Raw genomic sequence first — 23,968 nt, forward strand, 5'->3', positions numbered from 1 at the left:
CAAAAATTGTTTAATTCCTAAAAGACAGACCTGGTTGAACCACTTTTGGCCAGGGGCAATTGAGGACTTAATATTGTGTATGTAGCAATCTGGGTGATCTAAGAGAAAAGCGTTTAAGGGTAATTGCTCAATTTTCTATCCATGTCAACAGGGAAAATGGGCAGAAGTGACTGAGCTCAGCTCAATAATAGAACTGGATGAGATGGGAGATGCCAGGCTAAAATGGGAATTGAAAAAATGCTATCTGTTAAGAATTTCCACAGAGCTCAAAGCAGTTTGAGCTTATTCCAAGCTCAAACTGCTTTATGGGTCTAAATAAAAAAAATTAAGTCTTTTAAAATAATCAATTTGCAAGAGGTGGTATCCTATTCTTTGGAAATATTTTATTTCTTCCCTTTTCTTGATTTGCTAAGAACAAATGAGTATAGTTATAGCTGTGCAATATCATTACTAACTTAATTAAGATGTTCATTCTGATTGCAATTATGTCCTGCTATTCATTAGGACCTTATTTTATTTGTTAAGTTCTTCATTAAGAACATAAGCAGTACCCTGCTGAATCAGACCTTAGGGTCATTTAGTTCAGCAGTCTGTTCTCATAGTGGTCCAACTAACTGCACAAGGAATCTACCAATTTCCAAGCAGAAGGACTTCAGAGGCAAGCATACTTCCATCAAGGCTAAGCATCTCATGAAAGCAAATTCCAAAGCTTAGTTATAGGTTGTATGTATATATAGGTATACCTTTTGTCTGTCTTGATTCTTCCAGTATTCAATTTTTATTACTTGAACTCTGGTTCTAATATTTTGGGAAAAGAAAAACAGCTTCTCCTTTTCCACTTGATCTATACTATGCACAATTTTGTACACTTCAATCATGTCATCCTCATTCACCTCCTTTCTAAATTAAAGATTAGCTAGACTAGCTCTGTTTATGGGAAATACAGCTCGGAAATTAACTATACAATAAAAAAATAGGAATTACGCTCTTTTGCATTTGATTGTCTTGAGCAGGTCAACCTAGTATTTCTCTTGAATTGCATAATTTCAGTGTTACTTGTTGCTACAAATGGAACCTAATTGCTGTATAGGTAATCCTTACAATACTTATTTAGTGACCATTCAAAGTTACAATGGCACTGAAAAAAATGATGTATGATGATTTTTCACACTTATGACCATTGCAGCATCCTCATGGCTACATGATTTACATTTGGATGCTTGACAACTGACTTAGATTTTTGATGGTTACAGTGTCCCTGAGTCATGTGATCCCCTTTTGCGACCTTTCAACAAGCAAAGTCAGTGTGGAAATCAGATTCACTTAACAACCATGTTACTGATTTAAGAACTGCAATGATTCATTTAGCAAATGTGGTGAGAAAAGTCATAAAACGGGCCAAAACTCACTTAACAAATTTCTCACTTAGCAACATAAATTTTGGGCTCAATTGTGGTTGTAAATTGAGGACTACCTGTACCTGAGGATATGGATAAGTTAAAGGCAAATGCTCTACTCAATCTATATGACAACTGAGTTGAGAGATTTGTCTTTATATATAGTCTGGTATGTATGTATTTTATTTATTATAGTTGTTATTTGTAAGAGGACTTTAAACCAGATGCTGCATTGTGGAGGAGTTCATTCAGTCTCTATGCCAGCTATGTTTCTTACTGAAAAATTGGGAAATTGGATGTGGCCTTTTCACTGATGAGTACTTTACTAATTAATTTGAGATTCACAGCACTTCAGTTGATTCTGCCTTAAACAATTAACATGAAATATTATTATTTTTAGCTACTGTAGTTTTAAACATGAGCATTCAGTGTAAATCAAAGTGCTTGCATTATAACTGAGATGTCTTGGCAAATACTAACCACTAAAACTATGGAATATTTATAATTCTAATAGTCAGAGTGAGGAAAATATGATACAGCTGCTTAAGAAGGACATTGTAGATTGGATAAAATGAAGATTGGAGGGAAAAGTGTGAGAAGTTTTATATCAAAATATACTTTATTATTTATAGTATTTCCATCTTTCCTTAAAACATTAACAGGATCCATAATGGGCTCAGAATTAGTGTTTTCACTAGATAATTAACAGTTATGCTGAAGCTAAGTTAATCAACTAAAAATAGCAAATGGCAGAAAATCTTTTACTCAAACTTTCTCAAATCCCCCCAAAGTTACCCAGACCTAATCCGCATATAAAGAATAAGATCTGCAAACAGAGTTAATTAAATTAGGTCTCCCAGCGGAACTGCATGTTCACGAGAATAAACATCATAGACATACCTACACACACATGTCTCTCAAGTGTCACCCTAGGATCATCACCTAGACACTTCCACATCCAGGACAAACCTCCCTATATGTTATTGTACCCCATTTCTCTGCAGCTGCCTTTAAAGGCAAACACTTTGCTTTTAGGAATAAATATTTCTTATTTCCTTATAGCTGTCTTGATCTCATTTTTGTTTATACTTGCACAATCGCAGCTTAAGTTAGAGCCCCAAATTATTCTTCTAACAGAAGGAACAAATTAAAAATGATTATTTTAAGTTTTAATTTAACTTAATATTTTATGTAGGTCTGATTGCTAGAGAATAAAATTATTATAAATGATAGAAAATATTTATAAAAATTACCAATTTCTATGGTAAACTTGATCAGCAGTCAGTATGACAGCAATGAGGCATCTAAAAAGTTTATTTGTGAATTTTTAATGCTTTTTAAAAAAATACATTTTATGACTCTGAAATAAATGGTTAAAACAGTATTCAATAATGTGCATCATTTGTGTAAAGGTGTTGGATTGGTAAGTGCATGTGTTTTGAAATGTTTGATATTTTCATGCCAAAATTATGAAAAACAGTACATTGTCATATTGTAGCTGTGATTGTTGAGTCCTTAAGTGTGGTTGATGGACTAAGTTTATCTAAAAGACCCTTTAAGAAAAGCTCTTGAAATATGATTACAGAACTGAGGTGCCATCATTTGAAAGTGCCTAAGGCAAGATCCTTTGAAAATTGCAGCTGTAGAGGGACAGCAAGAGAACTGCACAGCCCTTAATTGTAGTGTTTTTCCCTCAGGATTTGCTCCCCCCATCAATTTCTCATCTGATAGCAGCACGAAAGAAAGCAGCAATTGGAGTCCTTGTCTGAATTATGAAAATCTGATTCTGAGTGACTGTGATCAGTCCCAGTGGCTGTCAGCTATAACAGCTTCATGTGCAATGAAGGGGCTTCTGAGAAGTTTCTGGATATGAAAATGTCATGAATTCTACTAATCATATATATGTATAAAATCATACATATTCACAGTCAGAAATTTCACATAAAGAAATCCAGTTTGTCTTATTTTTTTCCACTCAATTATGAAAAGGATTAAATAAAACAGATATATCTGTGCTCTAACAGTATTGAATAAGATATTTATGAGAAGTTCCTTTTTGATCATATATTAAAGTAGTCCTCATTAATGTAACTGTATAGTATAATAATATAGAGTTTCTATTTTCTTTCCCTTTCTACTTAGGGAATGTATGACTATACCTCAACACAACTACTGCATAAATAGGCACTAGTATTATTTAATATTATTTAGTTTTGGTAGTTTTAACAGAATCATGATGATAATCACTATTTATTTTAGAAACATTTTAGAGCTTTATAATTATTACTTCTAATATTTATATTTCCTGATGACTTCAGAGTAGCTTTTTCTATAAGACTTACAGTTTTTCCTGTTAATTCACATTCTGAGTTTTGAACATATTCTATCCAATAAAGATTTTTTTTACTGTGCTTCCTATGCCAGCTCTGTTATTTGCTTTTTACCGTCAGAAGCTTTTTTTAGATATACTGCATTGAAGAGAAATTTTCCTCAGGTAGGCTACACTGCTTTACAGCTGCTTTTTTTCTATAAAAGAATGATACGTAGTACAAATTCTAAAACTTATGCTTCTATTAATATTTATCAAAATAAAAACTGATCCAAATTTAGATATTATATTATCTTGTCAGTGATGTAACATTATGAACAAGATGTTTTAACCACATAATAAAATTAATGTAGTTTAAATGAGTATTGTTTTTGGTTTTTAATTAAACGGTTTTGACTTTGATGCTGCTGCTTTTTAAAAATTATTTTGTTGTAAAGGAGAACATTCGAAGTCCCCAGGATAAAACAAGTTCTTAGTAGTTTTTATAACCTCCTAACTAGTAGTTTTCCTTCAATTCAATTATTCCCTTTACCAAGCATTATTCTGTGTTTTATAATTGAGTGGTTGTAGGAAATTTCCTTCTGCAAAATGTATATTATAGAAAAACTAGAATACTGTTCTCTGGTGTTCTTAATGTAGGAATTGTAAGGCTCAGTTCTCCTGCATTACTTACAGCTAGTGTACAATTAAATCTAAAATCTGTTCTGTACGAAGCAATAATGTGTGGCATCTACAGATGTCATTTTTGTATCATGCCCTGAGGCAACATTGATAGAATTAATAGGAAGACAACTGAATCGCCTTGCTTTTTTAAAAAAACTTTTGCAGTCTGTTAACATTTCAGGGTAGAATCACCACTATTGGCACATGGCCAATCATTAATTATTTTATGTTTGTTATATTAAGCCAAAGAATATTGTTTGGCTGAAACCATTTTATCTAGCTGGTTTCTCAAATATGAGGTTTTATTATTTTACAGCTATTAAATTGTTTAATGCAGCACAATTTACATACTCAGTTGTTTTTTCTTTTTCATCATTTTGTAAGTAATTTTATAATTGCATAATTAATTACATGTAGCATTTGCTATTCAGTTCAAACAGTAAATGACCATTTTACATGTATTGTATTTGTAAGCTCAAATATTATACATATAAAATAACTTTCATTTCTGGTAACTGTCTACATATTACTTTGATGTATTTTCCTTTATAGACATGTAAATATATTTCCATGATCTGCAAATATTAATTTGAATTAATACTTAGTTTTAAGAATTTATATATTATTATTATTATTATTATATATTATTCCCTCTGTACTTTAAATATATGGTAACATAGTTTATTCAATAGAAACCTTGGAACAAGGTGTATTTTGTCTTCTTACTTTCCTATAAATATTTTTCTATATCAAGTTTCCCTTTAAAAATGATACTCTGTTGAAAAGCAAGAATCCCTTTTATTTGTGTCAGTTTCCTAACTTCCCTGAATTTAAATGCGTCTAGTGCTCTTTCAGTTTTTATCATTTCCATTGTCTGTTAAGTGAAGATAGAGATTGCCATCGGGCCTGGATATCCAGTGATGTTGGTTAAGAATATGCTAAGTGTTTGTACTGTTAGGAAAATGAATGCTGCTTTTCTGCAGATTATATATTTTAAAATTTTAATAGTTTGGGGTTTTTTATGTTTTAATGGCTTTTGCAGGTGTTTTTTAAAATATTTCTTGTATATCTAAGGCGTCACTATAATTCACATTCTATAATTCTAGGACAGCACCTTAGCCTACACCAAACAAAATGTATCTAACAAAAATACCAACAAAACTCTTTACACAGAACTCTGAATATCTAATTTAAAAAACTAACCTTCATTCCCTAAAATCTAGCTAACAATTGGGGGGAAGAAGAAGAAGAAAGAAAGGATAGAAAAGAAAAGAAAGGGAGAAAACTCCCAATTTGTTTAATTGATAGGTTCATCAAGCTTCTAAACCAATGAATTGTTTCTAGATAGACTGTTGTGCTCCTTTTGTGACTCTCTGAATAGTCAGACATTCCTTGTGGTAATAAATAGCCATTTCTAAATTGCAAAATGTCCTTATACCAGTATCCAAAGATAAAGAAATATTTTATTTATTGATGCCTCACTTGGAGGTCTGCTTGGTGAAACTCTTCATGCTTCTGTTTCATTTTGTAAGGTAGATCTGGAAGGAATATCAATTGCTTTTCTTCATATTCCAAATGTGCTGCAATTCTAGAGTACTTGCAATATTTTATCTTAATTTGATCTCCAAAAAAAATAGTAACAACAGATTCATGGGACTGTGAGGAACTAGAAGGCACACAATAAGATGCTTCAATTAGTTCAACAGCCTGTCCAGAACTGAAGCAGGTTTTGTTATAGCTTGTACTAATGTTTCTTTGGGCTCTAAGGAAATGATATCAAGCTCTTTAGTTTTTATTGCATCTTGTACAATTAAAACTGCAATTGATTTCTTGGTTTCTTTAAACAATTTCTTTTTCTAGTCTTATCAAGTTTCTCACTATATTGTGAAAGACAAGAAATAATAGTAATAATTTATTAAATGTGTTGGTCTCTGAGTGACAACTCAAAGTTCTTAGAATCTCAAAACTGCTAACGTACCAAATTATAAATTAGATGGAAAGTTCCCACCTGAATTGGTGTTTCAACCACATTTCCCACTACTGTAATAAAGTTGGTAAATAATTTATTTAGAATAGAATAGAATAACAGAGTTAGAAGGGACCTTGGAGGTCTTCTAGTCCAACCTCCTGCTTAGGCAGGATGAATAAGTAACTCTCACTAGTTAGAAATTGTGGCTGAAACTCCAATTCATTCTCATACCCCTAGTCTATGACAATTTGTCCAGAAGCTGAAGCTGTGTAGATCTGCACTGTAACAGATGAACAGAGGAAAAACAGCCATTTTCTTGTTTTATGATGTGATCAATTTCCCAAAATAGCAGAAATAGTATGAATTAATTTCTTGCTTAATATATTTCTTCACAAGTTTAATTTATTTTTGAGGGGGAGGGGAGAAAGATAAATTGCACTTTAGCAAATCACATCTTATTTGAAGTCTCTTTCTGCTCCTCTGATGCTACAGTTTCTCCTCTTTGGTATTTCATGTTATCTTCTTTGGATTTGAGTCTTCTTTTCTTCTTTAGATGAAATTTCAGTTTTCACATACACACATATCTAGCTGCAATTCTCACATATGTTTCTGATTTCCTTTTATCAGGTAGGTGGGTGACAGGTGGAAAAAGTATAGAGATCCATGAAGATTTGGATTAATTTGCAAAAAATTATACCCATTGATATGAGATTTAAGCTAAATGCTTCCTTCAAACTAAGCTCAACTTTTGGAAATTTGATGATTGAAGAATGTGTTCGGGAAATGGTTTGCCATTGCTTTCTTTTGTATTTTTTTTTTTTTACTTTTTACTTCAATCTACAGTTTTGGGATTTCCTGGCAGTCATTGGTTTCAACCCAGTTTAACTTCCAAGGCTATATAACATTGCTCAGATAAGGCCATTCAGAGTGCAGTTAATTGTAATAGGTATATTTTAGGAAGTCTGATTACTTGAAATGTTATAGTGTCTATGAAGATATATATTGCAGTGAATAGCATAATAGTGATATATTATAATTCTGGGTTGACCATGAAGGAATTTTTAGGTCTCAGAGTTGCCTAAGTCTAGGAGGACAAGGTTCACATATGCTGTACTTAGTGCCAAAGAGTCAGTTTTCAGATATATATTTTTTTTAAAAAATGAAAGGGATAATAGGTTGTTGCTGTACTCTGGTACTCAACGCCTACAGCAAATAATTAAATGATAAATAGAAGAACTATACAGTGTGGAAGAATTTGCAGAAGTTCTACATGGACAATAGCATGCTACAGAATCAGCCTCAAGCATAACCTGCATTTATGCTATATCTATGAAACTTCATAGACACAAAAGCACTGTTAGAATAAAATGAGGGACAACTTTGCCTTCAAATGAATGTCTGTTTTGTAATTGGTCAAACCCACCATGACAACTAGAATGTATTTTCAAAACTTTAACTATATCCAATTAAGGACCTCTGAGCAAAAGGAGTCATGCTAAAAACCTTTTGGGAGTATTGTTTTATGAGCACTGTTCTTGGAATGGGCTATATTAAGGGAGCTTTCCTGTCTTTTTGATAGCTATGCTTGCAAGGAGAACAAAGAAAGAGCAAATGTGCTGCGCTAATTCATGAGAAGACAGGAATTGCTGTAAGGACAACCTCACTGTCAAACTATCAGTGAATCAAGAAGTTTTTTATATACTTTTTGGGATAAGATTAGTCAACAAAGTAGAAATATTCTGCCAGAATGAGGAAGTTATAGGTTATGGTTAGGGTTAGGGTTAGGGTTATTGAACTGCCAGCAGCCCACTTGGCTTGTAATAATGATTTCTGGAAGTGCTAAGGAGCATCTAGAGCAGTGTTTCTCAACCTTGGCAACTTGAAGATGTCTGGACTTCAACTCCCAGAATTCCCCAGCCAGCATTCGCATTCGCTGGCTGGGGAATTCTGGGAGTTGAAATCCAGACATCTTCAAGTTGCCAAGGTTGAGAAACACTGATCTAGAGGGTTTCTATACCCCTTCAGGATATTTTAAGGAAAAATGTTTAAAAATAAATTTACACTTTTGAAATAGGATAGCAGGATTTGAAGGGTAGTGTGCTTAAATTTGTTGACATAAAAAAATAGTTCAGATTGACCACACTGTGCACGTTGATTATTTTATCAATCCAAATAATCCCAAATAACTTGTTGTTGGAGTACCTAAATGAAAAATGTCTGTACAGAGAAGATGGGTTTGAGAGGTTGGGAAAAGGCAAAAAGACGAAAATAAGGTAACTGTCAAATACAACTTATGCCAAGTCAGTTCTGTTGGAGACAGGGGAGAGGGGCTCTTTTTCTTTCGCTCTTCAAGTTTAAAAATTTCACTGTTGATTTTGTAGTAAGTTCAGTAGTAAGCAAGCAAAGGAGATGAGAGAAAGGCAATTGGGGTGCTGAGAATGAGTTGATATTTCATGAATAAAACCAGGGTTAATATAAATCATAGTTTCATGTTATATATTGACATGACTACTCTCTGTCTTTAGGGAGTGTTGCAGTATAGTTCCAGCTTTCTGAAGATTTGTTTTAAATTTTCTAAAGTTTTGGCTTTGTTTTTACTGAAAAGATTTGAAGCACACTTCCCAGATACTCAAAAAATGGTTATTAGGCTGATCTCAGAAAAATTAACTATAACTCTCAGTTTTTATATTATGGCAGCTAGTACACAGTTGCTATGGAACATATGTTTCCATAATATCTTCCTTAATATCCTTACAAAACTGAATGAGCAGCCTTATTTGTGTCTGCCTTCACTCCTGGTTCCTTTCAGTTTATGAAGGCTATAGCCTGTTGCTTTCTGCTTTATTTTTCTTATATCTACGGTATTTAGAAGAAAAATAATTATCAGATTGAAATTTTCTAATTAAAACCATTTTTTAGTATTTGGTTACTGTAGTCTTTGATGTCTCTCTGACAGGACCATGAAATGCATGGGGTGTCTTTAGGGACAGAATTTGCTGAACATGGTGCTTTGTAAATGCGGGAACACAGTGTCGCAGCAGCTCATGAATATGAAACGCCCATGATGCTACCTCAGTGGACTTGAGAACACAGATGAATCCTGTCATGTGCTAAATGAGACCAATTTCTTTCATTTAACTTCATCTTCAATCAGACCCTCTTCCATTTGCCTGTTTAAAATTCCCTAAACGTGATGCAGAAGGTAACAGTGCTTAGTAAAAAAAAAAAAAAAAGTTTTGCAGTTGTAAGGAAATTAGAATTGCATGTGGTTGAAGTTCCATGCCTTAAAAATCAACTTCTTTCATATAAATTAGATAAAGAAAGTTTTGTTTTAAAGATTCTCATTGCACAAAATGGGCCAGTTAACTTTTCAAATCTCTTTATTTTATGTCTTTTAATTTTCTAGTTTTGTACATCAAGATAAACATAGCACTGTACATAAATATTATCATTTACATTCTTGCATTCTGTATCTTCTGTAGTTATAATAAAAACTAGATTACTACTAGGAGACTTTTTCATTCTAACTTGGCTACTAAAAACAGCAAGTCAACAAATTAGGATCAGAGCCTATCTCATAAATTATTTGAGGCAGGCTTTGATTATTGGGAAAATTTAGTTTCTGTCTTCTCATAGATTAACATCATTGTGAATGTTATGTGGGAGTACAGCTGCTTAGGAATTAATTTTAACAATGAGCATATGAGCAAAACTATGTATAAATAAATATACTCAGTTCATATGGCAACATATGACATGATAATTTGATTATTAATCTAATAGGGTGTTGGATGTGTCCTGTCATCCTAAAATATGACTGGGATCTCTATAGCTTTGTAGATGTTACAGTTATTAGTCCATTGGCTTTCCTTGTTAAGACTGGTGGAGTTTAGTGTTTTTGGAGTCATACTGTATCCTTCCATTCCCAACATAAGATTATATGCCATGAAACAAGCTTCGGGCAAAGAGAGTAGTCATTCCCAGTAAAGTAAGATAAATCATAATGATCTTTTGCCAAGGAACTCTAGTCCCTCTTTTGCAGTCTTATTTCTGTGCTCAATAAGTGTCACCCAGTTTATTTAGAAGGGTTTGAACTCATCGTTGGAAAATCTAGACACTTGTTGCTTCAGAGAAACTCAACAAAGTACCATTTTCCTTATTTTAATTATTGTTCAATATATTTTAATCAGCCTAACAATAGAAATTCTCTAGACAGTTCTGGAATACTTAATCTGAGATGCATATATTTGAGTTGCAGTTCGTAGACTTCTCTATTCCTTTGTCTAGAGTCATTTATCTAAGCTATTTATTTGTTTGAATGCAAAGGTTTCAGAAGTAAATGCTGTTGATATTACTGAGAACTAAATAAAGATATGAAAGTTAACATTTTGCCTTAGATCAGCATTTCTGATAATTTGCATCTTGTACTGATTACGTTCTCTGCATGCAGCAGTCTGAACTGTGTAGTTAATCTGTAATGAGTTAATTTGTGGAAGAACTTCCAAAGAATTGGAAAAAGCCATTCCAATCAAGTTTTTTCTTTTACTCAGTACAGAGATTATACTTGAACACATCAAATAAAGAGAAACACATGTTTTCTTGGTAATTGATTTTATTTCTGAACTGAAGTTATCATTAGAAAATGTTTCTTCTGCCATCATTTGGAATCTGCCTGCCTTATTGGAAGGTAGGTTAAAGTGGATCTTGCGTAATGAAGAATAAAGTTAAACTGTAGCTTTCCATGTAAATTTTGCATCTGTTTATGCTAAATTTAATTCTATTGTTTTTAGCCCATTTCTTCATTAGTAATATATAGAATTTTGTTTCTGACTAGATTAGCTGTCCTACCAATTTTGTATCAGCTGCAATTTGGAAAAGTATTCCTTTTTCCATATCATTTGTTTAAAAAATAGAAAGTGCCGAGGACTAAATCCTATGACCTAATTTGAATACTTTCTCCAATTTGATGGTGAACATGTTTAAGCATTATTTGAATATATGATTTGAGCCAGCTATGTATTCTCTTGATTGTCATGCTGTTCAGCTCACACTTATTTGTTTGTTTGTTTGTTTGTTGAATTTATATTGCTGCCTATTCACACATGGCGACTCATATAAAAAAATCAAACTAATAAAAGAAGTCATATAATAAATTAATATACTAAAATCACTCCCACCCCAGCGATAGCACCTCACACAAGCCATTAATTGGGCTCCATCTCGCTCTGGATTCCCCAGGCCCTCTGGCAGAACCAGGTCTTTAGCACCTTCCGGAAGAGTGCTAGAGTGGGGGCCATTCTAATTTCTGTGGGGATGATGCTCCAGAGAGAGGGGACCACCATGGAGAAGTTCCGTGTATCTCCCTAGGGGATGAATCCTGCAACATTCCCTGCCTCCTCTGATCGGATAGATGTAAACGGCAAGAGATGGTCCCTCAGATAACCTGGTCCTAATTAATCCTAATTAGAATGCCATACGGTACTTTGTCAGATGCTATCCTGAAACCATATATAACATCTACACCTTTTTTTTTTTACAGAAACTATTAATTCAAAAAATGAAATCATGCAAGTTGGCAAGATCTTGTTTCCAAGGTGCTTATAGATCAATTGCTAAAATGTTCTCTGGTATTGATGTCAAATTAAGTGGATGGGAGTCCCCCTGGAGCCTTTTTAGATAGGCATATCTTACCTATTTCAGGCATTGGGTCTTCCACCGGTTCTCCACTTGTCAGCTAGATTATATTCAGCCATGTTGGTTTGTTCCTCCTGCTTCTATTTTTTGTCCATTTGCAAGATTTTAAAAATATTTGAAGCCATTTTGAATTCTTTTCCTCATTAGCTTTTCTGGCGATGGAATTTAGAATTATTATTGCTCAGGATTCATTTGATGTCCATGTTGCAAGTTTGTCACTTTATTTTGATTTCCCTTAAAATCAAGGACTCGGCATTATACCATCATTTTCTGACAGAAATTCTTCCATGGTTGGTAAAATTTGCCTTTCAGCAGATATCAGGGTAAAGTTCCCCTATCATTACTAAGAAAATTGCATTAGATTTATTGCATTAATTTTAGGACTAATCATAGTGTATATTTCAATATTTTTTTACTAAAGAATATGGTTGACTTCAAAAAATTGTAAAAGTCTCCCAAAAATAATATTGAATTGTTAAACCATGTGTGATAGGTAAACATGGTCTTTTTTTTTCTTGATTTTTTTTTCATGTTTTGTGAGTCTTGGTTTGTTGTAAAGCACTCATTCCACTAGTTCAGAATAACCATTCCTCTTTTAGAATAAGCAGAATTTGATAAATTCCATTCAACCTTGACCAACCAGCAGTCTTACTCCTATGGTGAAACAGTTGGATAGCCATCACTATATTCAGTGCTCACAGCAGGCCTTGCAACATTAAATGAGTTGTATGAATTGACTTCAATTCATTACTTAAATTAGAAGTTGCCCTGTCTGCCCTGCCCTGTCTTGTCTGTTTGTTTTAATAGCTGTTGACTTTATTAGTTTTAATTTCTGGCTCTTACCATGTGCAGGCATTGCTGCTCTGATCCAGCATTTTTGGACACCCAGAGCATCTTAAAGCCATTTAAAAACCAAGTTTCTCTATGAAAGAATTGGATCTTAAACACAATGTATATGACCTAGTCAAGACCTGGATACAGGTAGTCTTCAATGGGCAACTGTAATTGAACCTGCCCATTGCGGTTGTAAATTGTGATGGTCATAAAGCAGGTCATGTGACCAACTGATTTTATCTTTTTTGCTGCGGTTGAGAAGAAACACTACAGCTCTAAAATGAATGTCACGGTCATTCAGTGCATCCATTTTTGCTCTGAGGCATTTTGCCTAAAACCAGAAGTAAACACTGGCTTTCAGCAAAAACATGATAATTCAAAGGCACCTCACAGGACTCTGGAAATTGCCATAAATGTGGGCCAGTTGGTGATGGCCTGAAATGTGATCATATGATCAGGGGAGAGCAACCATCAGAATGGGATCCTAAGCACCTTGTCAGGGGACCATTGTAACTTTGAATGGTCACTAAGTGACTGATTTGTAAGTCAAGGACTACCTGTATTGGATAGGTGATTCCTAATGATTTAGCTGTTGTCCATTTCTGTCAACTGATATTTTTATTCAGCTAAGAACAGAGAACTTTCATCTAACTGCATGGTAGTCAACCTGGTCCCTACCGCCCACTAGTGGGCATTCCAGCTTTTGTGATGGGCGGTAGGGGTTTGCTGTAACTCTGCTTTGTAAATTTTAAACTTTATAAATCACCATTACTGTGGAACCGGTGGGCGGTTAGAAAATTTTACTACTAACACTTTTGTATCTCTGTATCTAACAGAGATACAAAAGTGGGCAGTAGGTATAAAAAGGTTGACTACCCTTGATCTAACTAATGGCCACATATAGTTTTGAAAGGTGCAGGAGACTATACTTCATAGTGGATGTAGTCATATAAAATAGAAAGTTAAATATAAATAATACACTCAAACCCAGCTATAAGGTAATGCACAGACCTAATTCAAAAACTCTACTCATGTTCAAACATACATATATTGATAGAATCATACTATATTAATCATTTTCTTTTAATAATTTACTTACTATCCTCTGACACACCCACCGACCCACACCATTAAGTTGTAAAAAGTAAAATATAATGTATCACACCACAGGAAGGTGATCCTGAAGTTAAGAGTCTTTTCTCAAAAAGAAAATATAAGAGAGAAAAAATATTTTATCATAACTAGTTTACCCATCCTGCCTTCCATGTAAAACTGTCCTGGAGATTTTCTTCCTCATAAAAATGTATATAGTACATGTGTTGTACTTGTGTGTACAAGTGTTTATATCTATTTATGCTTATTAGAAGCCATATTCCAAAAAAAGCAGGGCCATAACAAAAATGAATATAAATTGTATTAATAACTATTGATTAAAATTCATTGTCTATAAAATAAGGTTCTCCAATTATGTCCAATAAAATCAGCAGGCAAGCTGCAATTAATCTTCAAAGACATGTATACTTTCCTTCCTCGCACTTGTTTGTTTTTAAATAGCAATATCTATTCTTAGTTATTGTAAGATAATCTCCTCCTCCCATTCAAGGAAAAAAATGGCAAAATATGGTACTTTATTCTCCATTTATAATTCATTCCAAGCCCAGTAGAGGGAGCTAAATCAGCACCTAGGAGTGGATATCCAGATGTTCTTAGATCTGAAAATAGTTTTAAAAAGGGGGGGGATTGAAAGGAGCAAGCCAGATAAAGAAAGCAAAGGAACAATATTGATGATCAAGGCTGAGAAACAGCAAACTGAGAATAAGCTAAAATGGGTTTAGTTTCAGATGGAAATGCAAAAAGGAGACAGTTGAGGAAGAGGAAACTACACTGAGTTTTGGGAACAAAAAGAAGACAGAAAGAAATAGACTGATGTTGCAAAATAGAGGAGAAGAGCAGTAATTCTGATCAGTCCTCATGGAAGACCTATTAAAAGACAGTCCAGAAAAATAAAATAGCAGTTGTCTCATATATCAAAACTCAAACCATATGTTACTAATAACTTAAAACTCATATTGAACAACTGCACTGCACTTCTCAGGGTTGGGTGGGTAGGCCCAAACTTGCATACATTCAACCATCCTACATGAAGTAGATTCTCCCAGATAGTTTGAAGAAACATGAAAATAATGGTAACATGGGAATTAGAGCTTGCAACAAAATAGATGTCTATTACTGGCACCATCTTTTTGTACCATTTTTTGTACCAACAGCACCATTACAAGTCCCACCAGGGTTCATACTATCTGAGAAGGTCTTAACAAACAGAAGGTCTCAATAAACAATTTTAACACATTAAAATTATTATTTGATATGGTACTTGTAATCTGTATCTGCATAACAATCCTGTTTTCCCTCACTTTTCTCCCCATCTCAATTTAAAATCTACTTCATTTTAGCCATTCGGTGCTATCTGGTACAGTGATCTGGTATAGTTCATGAAAGCTTGTGCCTTTTAATGAAACATGTTACTCAGAAAATGTATCTCTCTGACATATCAAATTTCTTCTGTTGCTGAATGTTATTAGGAAATTACAAGGAATAGAAAGGCAGGATAGCAGTGACAGAGAAAAAAAGTGATGTGGTGATGGGAAGTATAGCAGAGTGCAGTTGAAGATACAGAGGAAAGTGGGAGTAGAAGGCAAGGGAAGGCTGTGGAAAGGCAGGGAATCATTGTAGAATGCACTCTCAACCTGTTGGTCTACATGTGGTTGGAGGCTGCAATTATTGTATTTGTGAGCAAAATGCAGTCTTGCAGAAATCCAATTCTGTTACTGTGCATACTTTATCACTATGGCATAGATTTGCTAAAGAAGGAATTTCAGCAGCCCCATTTCTTTTATATTCATTTAGCCTATGAGCTAAAAACCACTCTGCTTTAGGCAGCAAGTCCTTGGATAGTTGAGGAGCTGGAAGGCATAACTCTGCGGAGACTGTCCAAGCTGTCACTGTCTCTTGTTTTGGTTTGGCTCTGTTTGCAGCTTCTCTTTCATTCAGCTCCTTCACCAGGCATCCAATTAGAGAGAATTCCCACTGTGTGGGTTGCTCCAAACACTACCCTTGTCAAAAGTCCACGCTAACCCTTGCCCCACTGCAGATGGACCAGTCCTGCTTCCATCAAGGTCAGAGGAATCCGCAGAGGAGGAGGAGAGGTGGCTGGTGCATTTGGAACTCTGAGGGGGGAGATTGAAAAAGACCTGGACATGGGCACTAGACTTCATAGGACGAGCACTTTTCAGAAAAGGCAGCGCTTAAACAACCAATGGCTTGATGCAAAAGCAGTTACAGGCCAAATCTGAAATGGGCTTTACAATTCTAAGGTACCTTGGTTAAGATAGTGTGTAAAATATTTATTCATTATTTATTAATCACACTGATACTCTGCCCACAAAGCAATCAATTCTAAGCAATGTACAAACTGAAAATATTTTTTAAAATTAACAAACAAAACTTCAGCTGAGCCTGCTAGTTCCCCAACCATCTAACTCAGTGGTCTCCAACCTTGGGAACTTTAAGACCTGTGGACTTCAACTCCCAGAGTTCCTCAGCCAGCAAAGCTGGCTGAGGAACTCTGGGAGTTGAAGTCCACAGGTCTTAAAGTTCCCAAGGTTGGAGACCACTGATCTAACTTATCTGGGACACTATAATAAATTTCAGAATGGGATCAGAACAACTCAGAGAACAATCTTGCCCAATGCTTAAGCATGAGGACTAGTACCAAACTATTCAAGAGCTAGCTTATTGAAAAAAGGCGTATTGTGATTGAGGAAGAATTAATTGTACTAGAAGGTAAATTGAGGCTGTATTTCTATGAATACACATGTTCATGTACTTGTACAAGGTGAATAAAGATTATTCTTCCATTCAAACATCCAACTATTTTTCTTTTGCTTTTATCTGTTGGAATATTTATTTATTTAACTTTTTTATCCTATCTATATTATTTTTATGAATAACTCAAGGAAACAAACATATATAATACTCCTTCCTCCTATTTCCCCAACAATGTCAACCCTGTGAGGTGGATTGAGCTGAGAGAGAGAGTGACTGGCTCAAGTTTACTCAGCTGACTTTTGTGCCGAAGGCAGGAGTAGAACTTCTCATTTCTAGTCTGGTGCTAAAATATACTTAATTTTTTTGCAAAGATTATATCTGTCTGCTTAAACAGTTAAAAAAGAAAAAGGAGGAGGAGGATATTAGTTGTCACATAAGTTAGGACTATTATTAGGACAGGGACAGAGACTGTGTGTCCTTAAAGATATTGATAACTTATGTCCTAATGTCAACAGGTATCATGGCTACGATGAAAGATATTTGGAATCGTAGAACAGCAATAAAGTCTCTACAGATTTCATATACCAGTATTAAGTTATTTTTTTGTGTACAAATATATTTAAACTATTTGTCCATCTGATCCAGAATAGTCTGTTCCAGTTGATAGAACCTCTTCCAAGCAGAGGCTTTTCCCATCACTTGATGTTTTTCATTTGAGACGCCAAGGATTGAACAAGGGGCCTTCAGATTGCAAAGCCTATGCTCTACCAAAAAACTATGGTCCCTCTCCCAAAATAAACTTTGCAATTCTGTAGTAATTCTTTCTTACTCATCTTTTATCTCTTGTAGATATACCAGTGATCCCTGACTTGGAGGAAGTACAAGAGGAGGACTTCGCCATGCAAGTGGCAGCCCCCCCTAGGTATAGTAACCCCAGAATTAGTTCTACTAAGTTGTCCTACTTGGATCAACTTCTGCCCCACATGGCTGATTTTTGTACCATATGTTATAATAAGGGCAAATGAGCCCTTCTTCCGAAGGGAAGAAGTAGCTGCTGTAGCTACTGAGTAAAGCTAATTAAAGACTTTTTAAAATTGGAACCAGCTCCATATTTTAGACTTCCTAGTGAAGGATGGAGAGTGCTAATTTCATTTCTGCTCTAACCCCAATCACAGTGTTCAGGTGAATAGAGTGCTGACCTACCATGACTTGGACAATGATCTCATGAAGTACGCTGCATTCCAAACCTTGGTGAGTGCAGTCAGATGGAAACTGAGATTTATTTATATTTCTTCCAGGAAGAATGGAGCATCAAGACTTTTCTGTTGATACAGTACTACATAAAATTGACATTTATTACATTCTAGATGTCCTTTTTATTCTAATGTAATATATGTATATTTTAACTATTGCTTTGATAGATCCTTGGTCTTGGAAGCCTAAATAAATATCTAGTGAGTTTATTTTCTTATTGTCTATGTAACATTTTTGATGTTCTTTTAATCATCTTTGGACATTCCGTAATCATATAATTCATTTGACGGAATGTCTTTCAAGACTTATTTAATTGGGAGGCAAGACTAGACACTGAGTTTTGGAATTTTAATTCTCCAAATGTATGTATGTTATTGCTTTTGAAAGAATTTTCTAGGTGAGATGTTAGTGCATTTGGTCTGATTTGCTCCCTTGCTGGACATAATGTGTTTTTCAGAGAAGGAATGGGGCTGTCTTGCTATAATAGATAAAATGCAGATGTTGCTACTACTTGTTCTTCGAGCAAATATGATTTTAATTTGTTTTCATAGGATGGAGAGATTGATCTCAAATTGCTCAGTAAAGTCTTAGCACCAGAACAAGAAGTACGAGAGGTGAGTTTGGTTCTCAATATTTTTGCTAGGCCTGCTCTTAAAGTTAGCATCGATTTAAAAATGTTTGTTTCACTCCACTGTTTCAGTTCCCAGTTTCCTTAGGAATTTGCCTTATTGGAATCATAGTATGGACAACATTTTAATGCTTCTCTGGTTTTTTTTTTGTTGGGGGTGGGGATCATCATACCAAGCAAGCAAGTAGTACTCGCATAAGCCTGAAGTCCAAACAGAGATGAGATTGATCATCTATGCAAAGAATGATAAAATATTCTCACAATAAATTCCCAACTGTTTCAATGCTCCTTCCCCAAGTAATTTGATGAAGGGGATGGTTAGATTTTTTTGTGCAAATGCAATGGAATGAAATAAGTGATCCCTTTTCACTGCGCCCAGTTCCATGAAGTAGGATTACAACTGTGCCTGAAAGAGCCCCAATCTATGTTTGGTCAGATTCATCCCAGACATTCCTCCATTCATATTGCATCACTATAGTAATACATTGCTTCCTTGCTCTCAGCTTCCTGGTGCCACCTAAGTGCTGCTAGATGGAAAAGGATACTTAGTGATGGTTTCAAATGACGTTCAACAAATTAGCCAGGGATTCAGTAGGACTCCTGATTGGCAAACATGTTCAGAAAACTATTAATTTGTTTTCTGAATTGGATGCCAATCTAAGACACACCAGGGAGTGATTTTTGTGACATTGGAAAGCTTACTTTCATATCTCTATCAGTTGAACTGGAGAACAACTTCAGTGTGTGTAGGACTGGGGATGAGGTGATGTAACATTGATGTCAGACTTTTAAGGTAGACCAGACTAGGGAACCAAAGACATGCAGAACCAAAATCATGCAGGCTAATACTACTTTTATTATAAAAGCATTATAAACAGAATCTTGCAAGTCTGAATGTGTTCCCTCTCTTTAAGGAGGGTCTTATCTAAGGTGTTTTCTCAGATTACAGTTCTGACTCTGACTCATTTCTTTAATTGACCAGTAGTGGCTCTTCCCCTGTTCTTCCCCTATTCCTTCTGCCTATTACAGGGCCTGAAATCCATCAAGATAAGACACACGGTATATCACATTGATGCACCAGCAATCATCACAATTATCTCAGAAAGGCAGATGATTATGCAATGGAGTGATAGTATTTAAACAGTATTGCTCCATTATTGTGGCCATCTACAGACTAAAGCAAATATTCAAAATTAGAACACTGTTGGTTGGAGCTGCTGGCCAATGAGATGAATTCTCATAGACCATAGTCATCACTTCTGCATCTTCTGGCCCTACATCACACAGTATCCCAGAGGATAGAATTGAGAGAGATTAACTTTCTTCTCTTGTCTTAAAATATATACCATGTCAAATACTTATTCAGAATTAAATTCTGGTTAATAAAAGTTTTACCAGCAACTGATGTAGCATTAAAAAGCAGAATCTTAAGGGTGAAGGGTCCACCTTGATTGTCACCTGGATTTCTTTGATTAGACTACACAACCTGGAAGAGAGAGGTCACCAGTCTATCCATCCTTCCATATACCAACAAAGTTCCAACAAAACTTTGTTCTTTCGCCACTTCCTTAAACATAATGTCAGCGACTGTTACTAAGATACAGCAAAAATAAATTATTCTTCCTCTGTTACATTCCAAACATTCATGAGGACAAGAAGCCTGGGCCACCAAAGGGATTCTCAGAAGTCAACCTCTTTAGGTCATCTTTCAGTGGTAAACCCACTAAGGCAGAATTCCTTTTAACCCATGGAGTGGGATGATGAAATCTCTGCAGAGAAACCCAGCTGAGAAATTCTTCTGACGTTCTCCTGCAAAGACAATTGATCCCACTACCTGTATTAGCACTTAGGGATTGGGTCCTTGCTGTAATGTATTTTTCCCCATTTGAACTGTGTCATAGTATTTAGAAATACATTGCCCCATTGGTACATTTTTTACATTTGTTATTGTTCTTTGACAGGATGATGTCATCTGGGACTGGAACCATCTATACACAGAGGTTGCCTCTGAACTTCTAAGCGAATGGGACTCTGGGCAATCAGAAAAAGAAGAGAACCGGGCTTCCGGGGGGAGGAGCCTGCCGTCGCCGGTGGCTCAACGGAGCTGCCCTCAGAGTTCTGGTTCGTATATCTATAAGATCGATAGATATCTCTTCGCAACGAATGTTGCGTTTTAATTATGTACTGTCTATATGTAAAAGTCTGTTTCCCCCCTTCCTTTTGATTGTGAGCCGCCCTGAGTCCCCCCAGGGAAAAGGGAGGCATACAAATAAACACAAATTCAAATTCAAATTCAAATTCAAATTTCAGGCAAGAAAGAAGCAGGGAGGAACTCAGTCGTTAGAATCCTCTTTGTAGTTCACAGCTTTTTTTCTTTTTGGCTGTGAACGGAGAAGAGGTTCAACAAAAGCTGAGTTGTTTTTTTTTTACTCCGGCCAAATCTTCTCAGCTGTTTTTTTTTCAGCTGAAGGCAGGTCGCCCCCCCCCCCCCCGCAGGACAAAACTAAGTTACTTAAAATCAATCTGAGCAGCATTATTCAAAATACCAGCTTCAATTTTATAAAAAACTCCTTTGTTTAACTGCTTTTCAAAATGGCGATTTTATAGCTTCCGCATTTGATATATGATATATTTAATCAGCCCTGTTTTCTTGAAGACTTCTCTTTACTAATTGCCAAAAGTTTATTGAAAGTATTTTATCTTAAATCAAGGTGAGCAGAGACTTTGTTTGTTTCCTTTTTATAATGGCTCCGAAGTCAAAAGTCTAAACGTTTCTTTAACAATACATCCCAAGCAATTGCTATAAAGCTGCATCTCTTGCCTCCTACGCCCTCTACTGGTGATTTGTTAACGAAAGAATTTCTTTTTGAAACTCTTAAAGAATTTAGAGAGGAAATGAAGCAACTTATTTTGGACTTATGTGACAAGCTTGATGCCAAGATTGCTCAAACAAAGGAGGATATGATCGGGGTCATAACTGTAATGACAGATTATATTGCAGGAATGGAAGATAAACTGGAGCTTTTAGAGGAAGCTAATTCTAATCTGTGCTCTACATGGGGCTGCCCTTGAAGAGTATTCAGCGACTTCAGCTAGTCCAGAATGCGGCCGCGCGAGCGATTGTGGGTGCACCGCGTTTCACCCACATAACACCTATCCTCTGCGAGCTGCACTGGCTACCTGTCGATCTCCGGGTACGCTTCAAGGTGCTACTTGTCACCCATAAAGCCATCCATGGTAGTGGATCTGGGTACTTGAGAGACCGCCTACTGCCGATTACCTCCACGTGACCCATTAGATCTCACCGATTAGGCCTCCTCCAAGTTCCATCTGCTGGCCAGTGCCGACTGGCGACCACACGGAGGAGAGCCTTCTCGGTGGCAGCTCTGACCCTATGGAACGATCTCCCCGTGGAGATTCGTACCCTCACCACCCTCCAGACCTTCCGCACAGCACTTAAAATCTGGCTATCCCGTCAGGCCTGGGACTAAGATTGTAACCCGCCCGAATGGTATGAATGTTGTGTTCTTAAATTTGTATTGTTTTATATGTCAAAGTTTGTTCTTCCCCCCTTTCCCCTTTTTAAGTTGTGAGCCGCCCTGAGTCCCCCCAGGGAAAAGGGCAGCATATGAATTTAATAAAATACAAATACAATACAAAATAGACATCTAAAATTGAAATGTTGCCACAGGAAGTTGAAAACGCAGAAAAGCAACTTGTTATGACAAATTATAAAAAGACAGCGTTTGCAATAAGAGTTAGGGGATTGCGTGAAAATCAACAGGAGAATTTGAAACAGACCTTTTTTGAGGCTTTCAGTCGTTTGGTGGGAAGCCCGGGACTCAACTTTGATTGGGAGATCCAAAAAATTTACCGCCATAATTCGTGGACAGCAAAACAGAGACAGCTTCCAAGAGATATAATTATATATTTTGCCACAAGAGAATCCAGAAATGCGATATTACAAGAGCTTTACAACAATAGGCTGCGAATTGATGGACAGGACTTGATCGTTTTTAAAGAAATACTACCCCAAATGTTAAGAGCCAGGAGAGACTATGCTTTTCTAACTAAAGAACTCAGAAATAATCAGATACAGTACAGATGGGAGGTGCCATTTGGTATTACAGTTACATTTGATGACCAAAAACATCGCCTCAACTCTGTTTGGGAAGCTCGAGACTTTTACTATAAGATCCTAAAGGCGGGACTTCCTGAACTACCCGGACTTGGAGAAAGACAAGGAGAAGTAGAAGAGAAACAACAAAACACACAACTACAAGACGGGAGGTATCGCTTTCCCCCTCCGGAAGGGCAGAAGAGCAGAGAACAAGGATTTAGTTATGCTTCCAAAACATTTGCTTAATTTTAACTTGAATAATACTTTGTGACTTCTGTCTTGTATAAAATGGTATAGTTGTATACCAATGAAGAGACATTAAGGCTGAAAGAAGTGATGCGGATTTCCTCGGAAAATATATTGTATGGGACTTAAAAAAGACTTGATGGATAACTCTGAACTTTTATATAAATTGTTTATGATTTATTTTCTAGGGTGAGGAGGGTGGAGATCGGGATGTTCCTGGATTGTGGTTTAGGTTGAATAGAGTTGGGACGCCTGGTGTAGACAGGAGGGTAATGAAGGTTCAATTAGAGCTTATTTTGAGTCAGAAAGTAAGTTGATTTTTATATAAACTGTTATTTGAATATAATGTTTGGAAGGATATATCCAGGGAGTGTGCAGGAAGGCGGAGCAAATATGAGAGGAGTACGGATGAAAATAAAATATATATATGGACACGGGTGAGGTAGGATGAGAAGAGTTGGAAAAGGAAACCGAGAGAAGTATTTGAGAAACTGCTTTATAGAGAAGGAGGTAAAAGGGACAAATTAAAGGTTTGGAATTGGACAGATATTTAGATAAAGAGACAAGGCCCCTAGCTAGAGTAGAATTCCATCTGATTAACTTATTCGGTTTCAATATAGTTTGAAACCCTGCAAGTAATAAATTAATCAAGATTAGGAATGATGTACATTGTTTAAGTTTTAATAATGATGGGAAGCTGAGCTCAATATAGAGAGTTTATTGATTTTTCCCTTTTTTTTGTTTTTTTTATTTATTCCTTTCTTTTTTCCTTTATCTTTTAATTTTTAATTTTTAATCTATTTGGTTTTAATATACTCCAGACTGTGTTTGATAAAAAGCTATGCCGGGTATGGGACCTGGGAAGTCGGAAGGGGGTTAGGGAGGGGGTTTACTGGGGGGAGGGGGGAGGGGGGAAATATAGCTTTAATTTTTAAAATAACAAGAATGCACTTGTATACTGCTGCTCTCTTTTCTTTTTTTTCTCTTTTCCTTTTATTTTCCTTTT

General features: G+C 35.7%; 1 protein-coding gene across 2 annotated transcripts in view; it reads left to right on the forward strand.

Annotated features, from left to right (window-relative positions):
• Positions 1-23,968, forward strand: part of IFT43 (intraflagellar transport 43) — a 78,301-nt gene that overhangs the window by 45,854 nt on the left and 8,479 nt on the right. For both annotated transcript variants that reach the window (XM_032232777.1, XM_032232788.1), the window contains exons 6-9: positions 17,564-17,636; positions 17,890-17,965; positions 18,520-18,582; positions 20,558-20,717. In XM_032232777.1, the coding sequence (XP_032088668.1) occupies positions 17,564-17,636; positions 17,890-17,965; positions 18,520-18,582; positions 20,558-20,717 (372 nt within the window). The remainder of the gene's footprint in view (positions 1-17,563; positions 17,637-17,889; positions 17,966-18,519; positions 18,583-20,557; positions 20,718-23,968) is intronic.

This window comes from Thamnophis elegans, chromosome 1 (genome assembly GCF_009769535.1).
Source record: "Thamnophis elegans isolate rThaEle1 chromosome 1, rThaEle1.pri, whole genome shotgun sequence".
Lineage (NCBI taxonomy): Eukaryota > Metazoa > Chordata > Lepidosauria > Squamata > Colubridae > Thamnophis > Thamnophis elegans.